Raw genomic sequence first — 16,367 nt, 5'->3', positions numbered from 1 at the left:
CTCACACCATACACAAAAATAAACTCAAAATAGCTTAAAGACTTAAATATAAGACATGACACCATAAAACTCCTAGGAGAGAACGTAGGCAAAACATTCTCTGACATAAATCATACCAATGTTTTCTTAAGTCAGTCTCCCAAGGCAGTAGAAATAAAGCAAAAATAAACAAGTGGGACCTAATCAAATTTACAAGCTTTTGTACAACAAGAGAAACCATAAAACGACAACCTACAGACTGGAAGAAACTATTTGCACATGATGTGACTGACAAGAGCTTAATTTTCAAAATATACAAACGGCTCATACAACTCAACAACAAAAAAGCAAACAACCCAATCGAAAAATGGGCTGAAGACCTAAGTAGACATTTCTCCAAAGAAGACATACAGATGGCCAACAGGCACATGAAAAGATGCTCAAGATCGCTAATTATTAGAGAAATGCAAATCAGAGCTACAATGAGGTATCACCTCACACTCATCAGAATGGCCATCATTAAAAAATCTACAAACAACAAATGCTGAAAGGGTGTGGAGAAAAGGGAGCCCTCCTGCATTGTTGGTGGGAATGTAAATTGGTGCAGCCACTATGGAAAACAATATGGAGGTTCCTCAAAAAACTAAAAATAGAGTTGCCATATGATCCAGCAATCCCACTCTGGGGCATATATCCAGACAAAGCTATAATTCAAAAAGATACATGTCCCCCTATGTTCATAGCAGCACTGTTCACAATAGCCAGGACACAGAGACAACCTAAACGTCCATTGTCAGATGAATGGATAAAAAAGATGTGGTGCGTATATACAATGGAATACTACTCAGTTATTAAAAAGAAAAAAATGAAATAATGCCATTTGCAGCAACATGGATGGACCTAGAGATCATACTAAGTGAAGTAAGACAGAAAGAGAAAGACAAAGACCATATGATATCACTTATATGTGGAATCTAAAATATGACACAAATGAACTTATCTACAAAACAGAAGCAGACTCACAGACAGAGAACAGACTTGTGGTTTCTAAGTGGGAGGGAGGGGTGTAGGGAGAGACGGATTGGGAGTTTCGGATTAGCAGATGCAAACTATTATGTATAGAATAAACAACAAGGTCCTACTGTATGCACAGGGAACTATATTCAATATCCTGAGATAACCATAATGGAAAAGAATATGAAAAAGAATGTGTGCATACATGTATAACTGAATCACTTTGCTACCCAGCAGAAATTAACACAACATTGTAAATCAACTATACTTCAATAAAATAAATTTTTAAAAAAAGAATTGATTCTACTCTGAATTTTTATTTTGTCTTTGGGCTTTCTCCTACTGACTATTAATATTAGAGAAGACAAGGGGGGAGGGATAAATTCGGAGCTTTGGATTAACATACACTAGTATATCTAAAATAGGTATAGTATATCTACACTCCAGTAAAAAAAAATTTTAAGTGATATAAATTAAAGCTAAAAAATATATATTAGAGAAGGCACTAAAGGAGAGATTTTCTTAAATAAACCTGGTGTATTGATAGTCAAATTTAGGTAATAAAAAGATTAATCTGGAAGTGATTATTTACTTTTCAAAATAATTTCTCTACAAAAGGATTCACTCAGGATTCCACTAATTAATGCAGTCTCCTAAGGCATCTGACATTTAATTAATTTTAATTACAGCTTTTGAGGAGTACTCTGTAAGCAAGCCATACCTATGTTTCCCATTTGTTAATTGAAATAAGGACTGAATTATTACTGTGTTTTGGTAATTTTGAAACTAATTGCCTTTGGTTTTGTATAGGTTATTTATTTTTAAATGAAACCTTCTAGGCCAAGAAATTTTCTCCTGTGTCTGCCGAAAGTCTCAGTGATTAGAATGTTAATAAAGTCATTGTAACATTCTATGGGATAGCCCTTGTTTCAAATCTGCACTCCTGGGTTTACCATTTGCACAAAATCACATTAATGGGAAAGTTATATACTATTTAAATATATCTATCATGCATTATACTCCTTGCTCAGAAAAGGTCTTTATTCTCTGCCCCAATGGCATAGTCTTTCTTTGGAGTCCAGGGAAGCACCCTGGAACTTAAACAAGTATTCTTTTCAGAACTGCGTGCCCTTCTTGTTTCCCAGTAGCGGCCTGCTGTGCCCTCCGCCTTGACTCCATTGCCTGAGGCCTGGAGGCTGGAGGCCATTGCAGACCCAGGCCTGCCTTAGGTCCTTATCATCCGCATACACAATGGGGAAAAAGAAACGCACACATCTGAGAATCAGGATTTCAACTGTAAATCACATCTGCTGTGGCGTAATTCATCAGATAGATGTTCATTTATTGCCATGTTGTCATTGTAAAACTTTAATTTCTGTTTGGCTGAAAATACCCCTGATGGGTATGTGACAGGGTTGTGAACTCTTTGTATAAAAGCCTCTTTATAAATAAGATTTCTTAAGGCTGTAATGATTTTGTTATCTGGGAGAGGGAGTGTGGGAAGAAATGTAAAATACAGGGCAGAGGGCATGTAGTGAAGGCAAAGTTACAAAGTTCAGGGAAGCATGGTTACAAAACTCCTTTCTTTGCAACACTGGCATTATCCTGAAGTCAGCTTTTTAGAGAAGAAAACTCATGGTAAAGGTGAGTCCAGTTTTAGATCAAGCTCACCTATAGTGTGTGTGTTTTCTGAATTAGTGTCAACATAGAAACAAAGTGATCCTTAGTCCACCTGAGGATGGCCGAAGCCCGTTAGTGACTGCCCACAGTTCCAAGCAGTGTGGTCTTTGAGCCGAGATTTTCACCCACAGGTATGTGATGGCAGATTTTAGACTGTAGACAAGGAAATGTGAGGCCTCGTCGGCAAGTGTCTCCAGATCCATTGCCTTGTGTTTAAAAGTTGAATAATTGCTGCTATGAAATTGATTTTTTCCCCCCAAAGAAGTTCAGCAAAGAACATTTCATAGTAAGTTTTCTGTTTTCCGAAGCTGTCTCTTTGGTCCAGTTAGTGAAGGGGTGTGAAAGTGTCATTTCTTCCATAGAAGATGAGTAGGGAGTTCTGAGAAACTAAGACTTTCCAAGAAACATCATCATACCAAAAAGCCCCCATTCCTACACTGTGCAGTTTCATAAGCATGTTGTGTGTCTTCTGTTTGTTGTATTCTTTTAATCCCTAGGAAGTGTCAGGAAAAGATAATGTCACAGAAGAAAGTAGTTCATACGTGTATAAAATACTCTAATTGTATGTAACGTGTGAATTTTTGTCTTCTAAACATTTACATTTAACCCTGTTTCCAGCCATGCAATAATGAGCTTTGTATTTGTAATAAATTCTCATGCGTTATCTTTAACATGTGGCTATTTAGGGAGAAGACCTTGTTTTCCATTTTTCACAAATTATTGGTCCTTCACCCCGGGCTCAGTTTCCTCCCAACTAAACAGACTTATAGCTGTGAGGAGAGTGGGGAGGGGAAAGGATGCTTAAATACCTATTCCAGGAGTCAGGAAATCAAGTTACACTTTCTGGAGAGTATTCAGAAAATAAATAGTACCATTCCATGACGCACGAGATTCTGACCACAGGTTGGAGGTGGGTTTTGACTTTGTCAACCACCTTCACATAGTAACACGAAGCTTTCCAAAGCCATTTATTTTATTGGGTGTGTCCATCTTTGCTTTCACTGTTAGATAATAAGCTGCCATTGATTATTTTTCTGGTTTTACGTGACCAGTGCTGGCATGGTGAAGGCAGAGAGCAGTGGGGAAATGTGTTCTCCTCTCCGTCCCAGAAGTCCGTGTGCACTTAACCTCCAGGTTACGTGCGTGCGTGTACCTACCCGGGCATGTTTTCATGTTTCTTCCAGGTTAAAAAGAAAAAAGCCATGCCTCCTTCAATCCACTATCCCTTTCTAGTAGCTGTCTCCGCCTTCCTTCCCAGCGCCTTCCTTCCTTCTTGAAAAGAGCGGTCTGTCCTCACTAACCCCACCCTCGCCTCCTGTTCTGGCTTTGACTCCCTGGAATCTGCTTCTGGTCCCCTCACTCAACTCCGGCTTCATTCACTAAGGTCCCCAGTGACCTGCTAACTGTCACACCTCTTCCCGACCTGCCCTGACTTCCTGCCGTCGTTCCATCTTCACACCATCCCTCTCCTGAGCCGTCCTCCCCACCATCTGCTTCTTTGACACCACTGGGGACTGTTCTGTGCCGTGAGCAGTGAGATGCGGTCCCCACCCTTGGTCTCCTCCTCTACTGGCCCCTTAGCGGTTCAGCCCTCTTCCCTTCTCATCTGGGATCTCAGTGCCACCAGGACTTCAGATTCTATCCGTAGAACATTGAGCTCGAACTCTCTTCAACACTGAACCCCTTGGTTTCTCCCAAGCTCTGTGCTTCCTTCTAAGTGTCTGTCTGATAAGTGGCACAGGATTTGTCTCGCCTTCTAAGCCCCCAGTCCAGGGCGTCGTTCGGGCGGTTTATTCATGCCCACGTACCTTTTGTACACTCACACTTCCTTCCTCCTCCAGACTTTCTCAGTATGATTTCCTGTGAGTTTGTTCTTCGCCTGCCCTCCTGAATCATTCATGGTGCTCCCGCTGACCTTCATTTCACCTTCTATTCGCATAGGACCAATTTTTATCTCAGTCGTGTGTTGGTCTCCATCCCCACCCCAGCTAATTCCAGGGGCTACTCATTCTTGTCTGCTTTACTCAACACCAGCTCAGTGAGCCTGTGATGGGCACTCAGCATATAATTGAACAAGTCAATAGTAAATGGAATTAATGTCGTTTGTAGGAAAAGGGAAAGTGACACAATGTTCTTCAGACTTTTAGGGGCAGTAGATGGTGCCTGTGATCCCGGCCATTAGCCCTCAGGACGGACACCTTCTACAGCTTACTTCAAACCCCACTAGTAAATTTTGTGTGTTAGACGGCAGTCACTTAAATATGCCTCCCTGAGAATATGCGTCATAGACTAAAGAGAAGTGATGGTTCTAGAAAGAGCAGAACTCCCAATTCCACCTCGCAATAAATTAGCTTTCTGTTTAGCTCTGGGTTCACAGTCTGCTGCTTGAACACTGGGTAGCGGTATCTTATCTCTGATAAGACTGAATCATTGAGCATTTCTTTAGAAAAGGGAAAGACTTGTTGTGGAGAGGCAAGGATGAGAGGGCTGTGCTGGAAGTAAAACCACTTATAAGAAAGGCTTGAGACCAGAGAACTGCTTGTGAAGCCAGGCTCTGGGTACGGGTGGGAGTCTGCTCTCCCTGAATCCATGTTGTGGTCATTGACCCCGTCATAACCAGTAGGTGCCAGGAGCTTGGCTGTAAACACTCAAGCTACTCATCACCAGAAATCACCTACCAGTAGGCAAAAGTCACCCATGATCCGCGATGGGTAGTAACACCTGCCTCAGACAGAACACCATCCCCTCCCTTAGCACCAGGGTTCGAGGTTTACTCCTGAGAATCCAAGTACCTCACCCTCGCCCTGCGCTGCTCCTTGAAGTTCAGTCTTAAATGCTGCACTGAAAGGCAGAGAAAGGCTCTAGTCCGTCAGGCATGGTGTGTCGGGCACGGTGTGTTCTATTACATCCTCATTTAGAATAGGAGTTACAGGACGGTGGGATGGGGTGCTGACAGTGAAGCCACAACATTTCCCAGTTCAGAAATACTGTCATTTTCACTCTGACACCACGTCCAGTGTCATGGTGGCAGAGTTGATGGCGGTCATAGGGGCCAGGTCTGCTGGCACCTTTCTTCCCCTAGATTGACACCAATATGAAGACCAAAAAATTAACATGGAGCCCAGATGACTTATCAATAACAGTCTCCGCATTAAAATATAAAAGGCATTCTTTTGGTATAAGTTTGAAAATAAAAGGGCCTTGTTGTATTTGTTTTGTGACATCCGATAACCTCCACCTGGCATTCTGTGCGCCATATTTGTGCCAGAGGTGACAGATCCCCAAACTCTGCCATCCACAGAGCAGTAAGAACAATGACGACAGTCCCTACCATTTCCACGTTCGGGCTAATTGAATATACATGGGAAGTAGGTAAATATAAACAGTCTGTTGGCAGAGTTCAGAAGCAATGACAAGTACTGGTGGCTACTTGTGATGGTCCCAAACCGCGCCTGTAACAGTTAGAGCTGGGCCTTAGGAAGTGACAGGAGGGGATGGGCGGTAAGAACTAAAGCAGAGCGAGAGGCAGGAAAGCACAGGGTGTGTTTAGGTGACACGGAATCTGCCCCATTGGATGGACCCATTTATTCATATAGAGGAGTAGTAAGGGAAATAACTAGGAAGATGGAATCAAATGGGATAATTTCTTCTAGCGAGAAGAAATCACTAGAAAGACTGCAGCAGGCCTCGGTGGGAGACAGGAGAAGCTGGACTTTATCCAGTAGTCAAGGGGGGCCACTGGAAATGGGAAGTAACAAGATGAAAGCCACATGCTGAGACTTTGAGAAGGAATGTGCTGAAAATGTAGCACTTAAACGTGAAATTGAATATGAGGAAAAACTGGAAATAGGGTGATTGGCCATCTGGTCTTATAAATTGCCTTTTATTGTCAGATAAAATTCATTTCAAGCCACAGCTACATTTCTCTGGGATATAAATGTCCCATGATGAACCAAATCAAGAAGCAAAGAGAAGTAGAATAATTACTGTTAAAAGGATGTAAGAGATAGAAAGTAAGATGGCACAACAAACCCTCACAGTGTGTTGGTGTGTCACTTCTGAACCCCAAAATGTATACATTCCCCCAAAGCCTATATAGTTTTCCCATAAAATGCACTGCAGTATGACTTCATTTGAGCATCCACCTCTGCAGCAACAAGTTAAAAGTAACACGTGGAGACGCATCTACAGGGTCATCAGCCGTGCTCACCCCGAGAGGGCCGCCCTCCCGCAGCTGCCCAGTGTAGCACTCACTAGTTTTGTTCCTCCACAGTGTTACAGCTGAATTCTTGTCGCCGACGGGGTCCCACTGAAGTCGGGTTTTGTTTTGTTTTTAACTACCTTTTCTCCAAAATGGGTTTCATATAAGCCTAGTTCTTTCCCATTGAAGTCACACAGTTACACCCAAAGTGCCCCCTCATCACAAGGGAAGAAATCTTTCTTTGGTCTCATGTTAGTATCTTCTCACTGACAACCTCACACACACACACACACACACACACACACACACACACACACACACACACACACACACACACACACACACACACACACACACACACACACACACACACACACACACACACACACACACACACACACACACACACACCCCTTTGTTCTTTAACTCCTTTCAGGAGTCATGTGGCCATTTCAGAAGCTTTCCATATTCCAAATGCCGTTTGGAGTGTAGCTAGAAATGTTCCGGTCAGCCGGGCCCTGTGACCCACAAATGCTTCTTTTCACTGCTGCCTCGCCTGTCCCCTCCTGTCACCGGGAAACCTATGGGGAAGCTGCTTAGGACTGTCCAGTTATGGAAGGAGGGAGCAGAACCAGATGTCAGGAACCTTGAGAGTCTGGGGTTATAAGAAGAGAAGAGAGGACTTCCCAGAGGTCAGAGTCAACTACGAGTGGCTGCTTTTCTGTGTTCCGAGACCTAGGTCAGCTGATGATCCTCAATTAAAATGCACAGTGTAGTCGACAGCTCAGCATATCATAATTGACATCTAGGTAAGTGGTCCCTAATGAAATGTATTTAATGACTAATTCCAAAATTTAGAAATTTCTAAATCAAATTCAGCCTTAACCCTTTTTCCTGATGCTTCTCTCTAACCCCATGTTGAGAAGCGATTGTTTATTTTTAAAGTGGAAAAGTTAACTGACGGACTCCTTATCTTCTTACGTTTTCCGTGATTCCTGTTATTCTAAGCATAGACAGAACCAAGCACATCTATAAAAGCCGCACCCATCCATCCCAGATTCTAAAGACATTCCCCAAGAAAGAAAAACACAGTTGGCTACTATACAATTCGCTGACAAGACAGAAGGAAGATGACACAATATCTTATTATTTTGTAACCAGTATATGCTCCCAAAAGCCAGGGAGTGGAGTGATCCAGCCAGAACTTTTCAGTGTCCTAGTTGGTTCCCAGCTTCTTAAGAAGACCCCAAAGTGAGGCAAGAGTCCCCCTGGGCCAGCTTACAAGCAAGCCTCCCACTTCCTTATCCAAACCTCATTTCCTTCACCACCACCACCTTTTGAAAAGCTCAGAAAGAGAACGCCCGCAGCTGTTGGAGAAGAGAATCTGCTGCTCTCAATATTTTGTTTTAGCCTAAAGGGCTGCTGCAGAAGAAAAACTGTAGCCAGTGGGTCCCAACAACCAGGGTGGTGGGTCCTCTGGGTGGGAGCAGTGATGCCCAGACCCAGGGAGAAATGCAACGGCTGAGACTTTAAATGGCTTCTGTTTTACTTAGAATTCAGGTTTGCCGGATCACCCCGGGGTCACATGACTTTTTTAACATCTGGTTTTCTCCAGCAAGTGAATCAGGCCTCGGAAGCCAGTTAGAGGGCCGGGGTGCAGCGTAAGTGGTAGACGACGCAGTGTAACGTGAGCCCAATTCATTTGGTCTAAAGCAAACTCCAAACCAAAGCTAACAGGAGCTCCGTTTCATTGACTTCATTACCCAGAGCCCCTGGGACAGAGGAATCGAAGGCAAAGGTGAAAAAAAAAATGGGTGGGAACACAGCCTAAAAGCAAGCAAGGGTGGTTTTTTTTTTTTTTTACAAAGTAAGAATTGGCTCTGTTTTTACCTAGGTAGTTAAGGGTAGACTAGCTGAACCATGTATAAACTGCCCCCTGCTGTCTGACACAGAGAAGTACATAAAAATATCTGCCTCATTAAAAAGAACCTTATCCTGAAGGCCGACCGTGAATGGAAAACAAGCGGGGGTGAAGGCAGGCAAGGGATGGCACAGGTCACCTGCCTCCCTCTCCGGTGTGAAGATGAAGGGAGGGTGAGGGAGGTGGTATTTTTCGGATTTGGAGAGCTGCCTCGTTACGCTATCTGCCGCCTTGTTTCTCAGAGTGTATGTAGTCCGTGGTCCAGCAGCGTCCGCATCACCTGGGAGCTTGAGATGCGGAGCCTGAGATGCAGAGTCTCAGGCCCCACCCTTGGTCTACTGAGTCAGAATGTGCATGAAACAAGATCCCCAGGGGATTCATGTGCACAGTTCCCTGTGAGAAGCCCCGACCGTAACCTCAGAAGGAGCCTTTACACTAGACAAGGTCCACTGTTCCCTAAGGTTTGTAGCAAATCGAATTCAGTTTGAACAGTGAAGAAATACAACTCGCTAGGAGAATGGAATCCTTCATTAATATCGTGATCACTTACGCCCTTATTTTCGTCCTGCTCCCGTTTCCTGCGTCCTCACATATCACCGGCTCTTTACCGTGCTGTCCTTCCCATTACTTGCTACATCTCTGCAGCATCTGCCAAACCGTTTCAAAATCGCTCCATCTCTGGCAGCCTCCTGTCTCCCACAGTCCTTGTTTGCTCAGGTCTCCTCTCCCTTTCTTCCACCCCTGCTGGTGTCACGTAAGAAGAGCAGCCACTGGGCCCTCCGGGAGGGAGCTGGCCCCGTGCGTAGTCCGAGTGTCACTAACCCCGCGTGTTCTCTTCTGCGCCAGGTCAGGGAAGAATGCCGGCTCCTGAACGCCCCGCCTGTCCCGCCCCGCAGCGCAAAGCCTCAGTCCACCAGCCCCTCGGTCCCTCCTCGCACAGCCAAGCCGGCGCGGCAGCAGACTCGCTCTCCCAGCCCCACTTTGTCCTACTATTCTTCAGGGCTGCACGACATGTAAGTCCTATGCCAGGGCCCACTTCCACATGGTTCCCTCATCAACCAGGTCCCCGGTCCTTGAGAACCGTGTCAAGGAGCCATCCCCTGGGCAGGGTGGTAGGAGAGGAAGTTTTCTTTTAAAAAAAGAAAAAAAAATTTTTTTTTTTTTAACTGGATGAGCATGATGGGGCCCTGTTGGTTCTGAGCTAGGATGGAAGAGCCAGTGACCTAGGAAGATGCACAGTCTGTGAGGGGTTCAGTGGTTAAGGCTGGCATCTACTTATCTCCGCTTTGATTTCAACACACGCAGACAGCACCCTCGAGGAGGCCCCGGAATGGCAGGGGTCCTGTCGGCTGTCTACTCTGAATTCCAGCCAGTGCTGGAGTCCCTTCCTGACCATCACTGTAAGGCAGTCTTCCACGTCCATCTGGATCCTCCCAGTGATGTGAGCTCATTCTTTTGCACTGCAGCTCATTCCATGGTTGGCACGTGCCAGTAAATTTTTTTAGAGATCTTTCATTATGTGCATTTGAAATCTCTCTCCATGTAACTTTCAACTGTTTCTTAGGTCTAAAGAAACAAATGTAGGTCCACCCCGCCTCTCTTGATCAGGCTGTGAAACCGTGAGGTCAGCCACGATGTAAGTCTCCTCCAAGAGGCAGCCTCAGTCCCACCTGCTGTCCCCCCATCACCCACCTCTGAGCACACTCTGGTTTCACGGTCACTCTTAAGATAGGGCCCCAGAGCTGAGTGTGATCACATGTGACAGGTTAAAGTAGCTCTCCTTGGCAGGTATTTTGTTGTTCCCTGGACATTTAAATCTTTATGGTGATGTTACGCAATTGTGCGGAAACCAAGGCAAGAATAAGCATTTAATTGGAAACATTTCTTCCAGCCTCAGACTCTTGGATGGATATAAGGTCATCGGTGGTGGTGATGTAGTCCTGTCACTGTAGCCCAAGAATGACAAGCATGAGACACTCATTTACTGCTCTCTCACTCCACCCTTGCCCACTGCAGACATCACTAATCAATCACAGCACCTGTTGGTGATAAGCCCAAACAAGGCTGAAGATTTTTCTCATCACAAAGATCCAGGCACCCACTAACAATGATTTTCTTGTTAAAAAAATTATATATTTGCCATCTCTGCTATAGCATATTAAATCAGCATCTTCATATCCATAGTTGTGTTTTAGTAATTTAAAGATTCTTTAAAAAAAAAAAAAAACCCAGTGAAGTTAAGCAGGTACTTTACGATAAGAAATACAATATTTGTTGCCTAACTACATTTTTCTACTCAGAAGTGACATCAATGGGATAAGGATAGGCTGGATATTTTACTTTTCCTTTTTTTCCACTCATCTCTCTCTCTCTCTCTGTTTGGCTTTTAAGCAGCGTTACTAAAAGTGACACGAGTCCTCCTGAAAGCTCTCCCGTTTCCTGCTACCCGTGTAACCGAGTGAAAGCAGATTCCATGGACCCCAAGTCCCCGTTTGGCAGTCCCACTGCTGAAGCTCTGTCCTCCAGGCTCTCGTGGCCTAATCATTACTCGGGAGCGTCAGAGACCCAGACCAGGAGCGACTTCCTGCTGGATCCGAGCAGGAGTTACAGTTACCCCCGACAGAAGACGCCGGGCACACCCAAGAGAAACTGCCCGGCAGCCTTCGACCTCGACGGCCACGAGCTGGCGGCCAGCCCACCCGGGCCCAGGCCCACGGGGCCCGGCGGTAGTGCCCCAGGGTGTCCCAAGTCGGCCAGCTACTCTCTGGAGAGCACGGGCGGGAAGACCCTGACTGCGGGCCCCGCCAAGCAGAGCATCTCATGCCCCGCCTTGCCTCCCAGGGCCCCGAGGCCAGTGGAAGAGAAACCCGCCCTCGACACCCTACCTTTGCCTCTGCAAATTGATGGTGCTGAGGAAGACCCCGAGTCTGGGTCGCCGGACCTCTCCGAGGACCCGTACTTTGTTCAGAAGGGCACGCAGGACATCTTCTCCATGTCTTACCCCTTCTCGTCACCCCTCCACCTCCAGCTGGCCCCCCGCTCCTGTGGTGACGGGTCCCCTTGGCAGCCACCTGCCGACCTGTCGGGACTCTCCATAGAGGAAGTGTCCAAGTCCTTGCGGTTCATAGGGTTGTCCGAAGACGTCATAGCATTCTTTGTGACCGAAAAGATTGACGGAAACTTGCTTGTTCAGCTCACGGAAGAAATCCTCTCCGAGGATTTCAAACTGAGCAAACTGCAGGTGAAGAAAATCCTGCAATTCATTAACGGCTGGAGGCCCAAAATATAGCCAAATAACCCCAGGTAGCATTGAACAAAACAGATAAATGTGTGTTCTAGAAGGGGAGGGCTGGGACACAGTTTCACATTTTTTTGCACTAAAAACTTTCTCTGTAAATAGGGATAAGAGAAAACTCTTACTATGCAGATTATGATTTTGAATGGTGAACAGGCTATTTTGTACATCAATAAAAATGCTGTACAGAACACTTAGAGGTGTGCCTTGTACATCACTCAACACTCAACAGCTGCTAAAAGACAAAAGGCATCTTCAGAGAAATAATTGTTACCCAAGTAGGTTTATGCGAGAAGTTGTGATATTTATTTACAAAATAGCCAAAGCTGAAAGACATAAGAATCTTTAAAGAAAAAAAAAAAAAAACACACCACCTTTGAACAATTCCCTCCTTTGGGAGAATCAACTTTAGACAATTTATTCTGTGCTCTGTCGTTCGGATTGCTCAATGCTAATTGTTTTGCTCTTGTGCCTGAAAATGTTAGTGATATGAAATGACACTGCAGTGTTATGTGCTTGGTGGGGATCTTTTTATCGAAAGGCATTTTACAAAAGTCACGTGCTAGTAGAGAGGATCTATGATGTCCTTAGAAATAATAAATCATGACCACAATAATTTATCTGTAACTGCTGCTAATTTTACTGAGCAGAGATTTAAAAAAGACCAGAATATATACGTATATGTATATCTACACAATACAAATGTATGTTTTAAACATCAGTATGAGTCTGATCTTTTAGATAACATCATCTGTTCACTTTCAAATATCCATTGAAGTTTGGGGCCGTTAATTAAGTCGACTCTCCTAGGAAATGGGTCAGAATGATTCCAAAGGTTCTCAGAGCCCTGTCCCTCGAAGCTCAGTCTTATCAGGCTCCATCACAGAAAACTGGGAACAAATCAGTAGAGAGTCTGTATCGAAGAATTAAGTTTGATTTTAAACCTATTACAGGCTGGGTTTTACATAGAGTACTCCCATGCTGATCAGTGTCTGGGGAAATGACCATTTCTGTCGAGTGATAATTCTTCTCGGGTTTGAGGGTCTTCTCCTGGTGTGTGGTGATGAGGGGTCTAGAGAGCATTTCTCAGAGCGTGTCAGGTGTTCTCAACATGCTTTGTGCTTTAGGAGAGCTCAGAAGTCAGACATACCATCCTCTGCTTTGATACATGCTACATCTGTTGCATCATTTTTTAAAGTATCAATAACAGTACTTGTTTAGTTCAGAAATCTCTTCTTTCCTCTCTTCCAAAGAAAATACATGATTACCGTACTTTCATTCCAACAATCCCAGGACCCAGTCTGACAGTTTTTGTCAAACGTGAATAAATCCTCCAAAATATAATGGCATCAACATAATTCTTGACTTTTTGAAGGAATATAAATCTTAGAGTAAGTTTTTGTTCTCCGAGCAGCATATCGTCCCTAGCCCTGTCTCCCCCAGAGTCTGTCCCCACATTCGAGATGGACAGACAGCCACCCAGGTGTCAGTGTGACTTGCAGGATTGGCTTGTATGTTATTATCCACTCTTCTTGCTCATCAGAATAAATACACAAATGGAAAGACAAGACCCACCAGTCTAGTTTTGCAGACCTGTTCAATATATGGCTTCATTTCTTGGCGTTCAAGATATTTTTAATCCATCTCATTGTTTAGAATTGGGGTGAATTGATACCTTTTCTCATTTTCCATCTTAAATCTCTTTTTTTAAAAAAAAGGCATTTTCCCCCCAACATGTCTCCCAAAATGCAAATACTCTAGGTTAAAAGTGCCCCATAAAAGAGTACCCTGTAGAATCTATCAAACTGTAGCACCTCTTCAAAAGTAACTGACAAGTTTATATAGAAGCTTCTAGTACTGCACTCAGATGACATGCAGCCCCTCCATGAATTTCATGTTGAGAAAGCATCCTTCTGTGTGAGGGGCAACTCCCTAGGTAAAGTTAACCTCTCAGAACTTTCCTTTAAAATAAAAACAAAGGATGATGTTGAAAAGTTGCAAGTTTTCTTTGGCAAAACCTTGCTGAATCAGTTCGTGAATCCTTAGCGCTTGGACGCTGTTCTCAGTTCAAGAGGGAGGAATGAGTGGGTTTGAGTTTACTGTGACAGTTGCCCCACATAAACAACTGATTCCTTTTATCTTTTTTTCTTTTTGTTTTTTTTTTTTCTTTTGCAAAACCTCGACACAAAGTCCTTTTTGTTTTTTGTCTTGGCATATGTACGTTGAGTTTATATCGACGGCAACATAGAGACTCCTTGAGGGCAGGGACTATGGCCTTTCATTCACACACTCAAAATTCACTGAGCATCATCTGTGTGCCGGGCACTATGCTAGTATGACCTGACAGGCTGATAAAAAGACACAGTTCCTGCCTTCTTGGAACTCATAAGGTTTATGTTTAAAACCACAGTTGTTGAGACTGGGTATGTGTAAGAGAGACATGAACTCTCCTGGCAGTTGGATGTATGGAGAGTTAAGTGTGCCCCGTCCCTCAAGAACCCACAGAAGGAAGAAATGGCAGCCTCTATTAACGGGGTATAAAAGAAAAACTACAAGACCATTGAAACTTGGAAAGCATTGGAGGCAGCAAGTATCTCTGACTCCCACTGACTAGTGTTCTTTTCTACTGATGGGAATTTTTTTTTTAATTGGTAGTAAGTATCTTCTGGTATCTGCAAAGCCACATGGCGCCCTTACTAGACAAGGCATGCATAGCCAGAGAGAATCAAGACAAGGAATGCAGAACAGGGGTAGGAAGGAAACAGGCCTTCCCTTCTGAGCTGCGATTTTTGCAGTGAAAAGCAGTGTATAGAGATCCCCGCATACAGAACCTTTTCTAACCAACCAGGTCAAGACTGAGGACATCTTCTGGCAGGTTCCCTGCAATCTGCACTGACCCCTGTGCTTGGGGGAGAGTGTCCAAACGGGACTCTTTCTTGGATTCCTTAAATGCATGGCCAAAACCATCGTGACCCTCCCTTAAGAAATTCAGCAATAAACCAAACCAAGCAGCTAAAATGTAAAATGTGGGCCTGATTCATGTTGGGACGGAGCGCTCAAACACAGATCAATTCTTTCTCAGAATCTCGTAAATGCCTGCACGTTCTCTCTCTTTTAAGTTGAGCTGCTCAACTTTATGAACTGTGAAATTTACATTTAGACCCTTTCAGCCCACATAGAACATTCACATTTATGGAGTTGCAGCAAGCTGCCCATTCGACTAAATTGCACTGTTTATCTTGTTTCACGTAGAAATAAAACAATCTTACAGGGAAATATTATGTCTGTCCATTCCAACTGTTTTCAGATGTGGGTAAATACCCTCTGCCAACATTCCAGAAGCACCTGCACATCGTGCACACAACTCCTCGAGAAGTTCAGGGGGTGGGGGTGGATGAATAGAGGGCTCTTCATTTTCCAAACACACTGTAACACAAGTCACTACTCATCATGCCTAAAGAGTATGAGGTTAACGTTTTGAATAACAAACTGAAAAAAAACACAGTTCTCCAAAGACCACTGTGAACCATTCAAAGAAAATTTCAACTTCAGTCCACCAGAAAAGTGAAATCTGCTGTTGGACACACAAGACTTTCAGAAACTATGACCATTAATCCCAATTCCCACTATTTTTCTAGGAATACAATGGCACCAGGCTGCTAGGGCAAGAAAAGTAAGATGCCCAGAGTGCAAATGATGGAAAGTAGGATTTTTATTCTGTGGGACTGTAATAGTGTGGAATTCTTATGACCACTTCTTGTCCAATCACATCGTTTAGTCTTCAAAACTTGGTGTTTTAAAATTTGTCTCATTGTGAAAGCTAGAAACAAAGGGTAAATGTGATTTCTGTTAAAAGTATATACAAATATCTTCTGTAATTTTGCTGCTCTAATTTTTAGGCTATGAGTTTTGTAATGAGCTTATCAGATGATGAATTTCCTTTGTTTACAATCTCATGTAGTAGGGCTCAGATCATTTCTTAGCTATAAACCTCTTCTCCCATTTTCATATTAAGCTCCATTTAAAATATTGCTTAAGCTAAGCCTAAAAGTTGAATTTAATTAGTCAAAAATTTGGGAGTTTTCCTTGACTTAAATGAAAATGGTATATTCTTTTCAAAGACTTTTGTAACCACCTTTACAGTTTCTTTGCTTGGAAAACTGGGGTTGTTAACTACCAGTTAACAGTTGCATTATTTCCAGAGCATTGTCTATGGGCCCAATGTGTACCTCAAGATAAACATGGTATGTTTTGTCTAAAAAAAATCGTTGTTGATT

The 16,367-nt window shown here is 43.7% G+C and overlaps 1 protein-coding gene across 2 annotated transcripts in view; it reads left to right on the top strand.

Annotated features, from left to right (window-relative positions):
- The window catches only part of GAREM1 (GRB2 associated regulator of MAPK1 subtype 1), a 221,605-nt gene extending 205,238 nt beyond the window's left edge, over positions 1-16,367 (top strand). The window contains exons 5-6 of one of the 2 annotated variants that reach the window (XM_082639970.1): positions 9,642-9,808; positions 11,190-16,367. In XM_082639970.1, coding sequence (XP_082496096.1) covers positions 9,642-9,808; positions 11,190-12,084 — 1,062 coding nt within the window. In that variant the 3' untranslated portion in view covers positions 12,085-16,367. Of the gene's footprint in view, positions 1-9,641; positions 9,809-11,186 lie in introns of both variants that reach the window. The other variant, XM_082639969.1, reaches the window with a different exon arrangement.

Source organism: Mesoplodon mirus, assembly GCF_964341445.2.
Source record: "Mesoplodon mirus genome assembly, chromosome: 13".
NCBI lineage: Eukaryota > Metazoa > Chordata > Mammalia > Artiodactyla > Ziphiidae > Mesoplodon > Mesoplodon mirus.
This window is presented reverse-complemented; position numbering and strand designations above follow the sequence as displayed.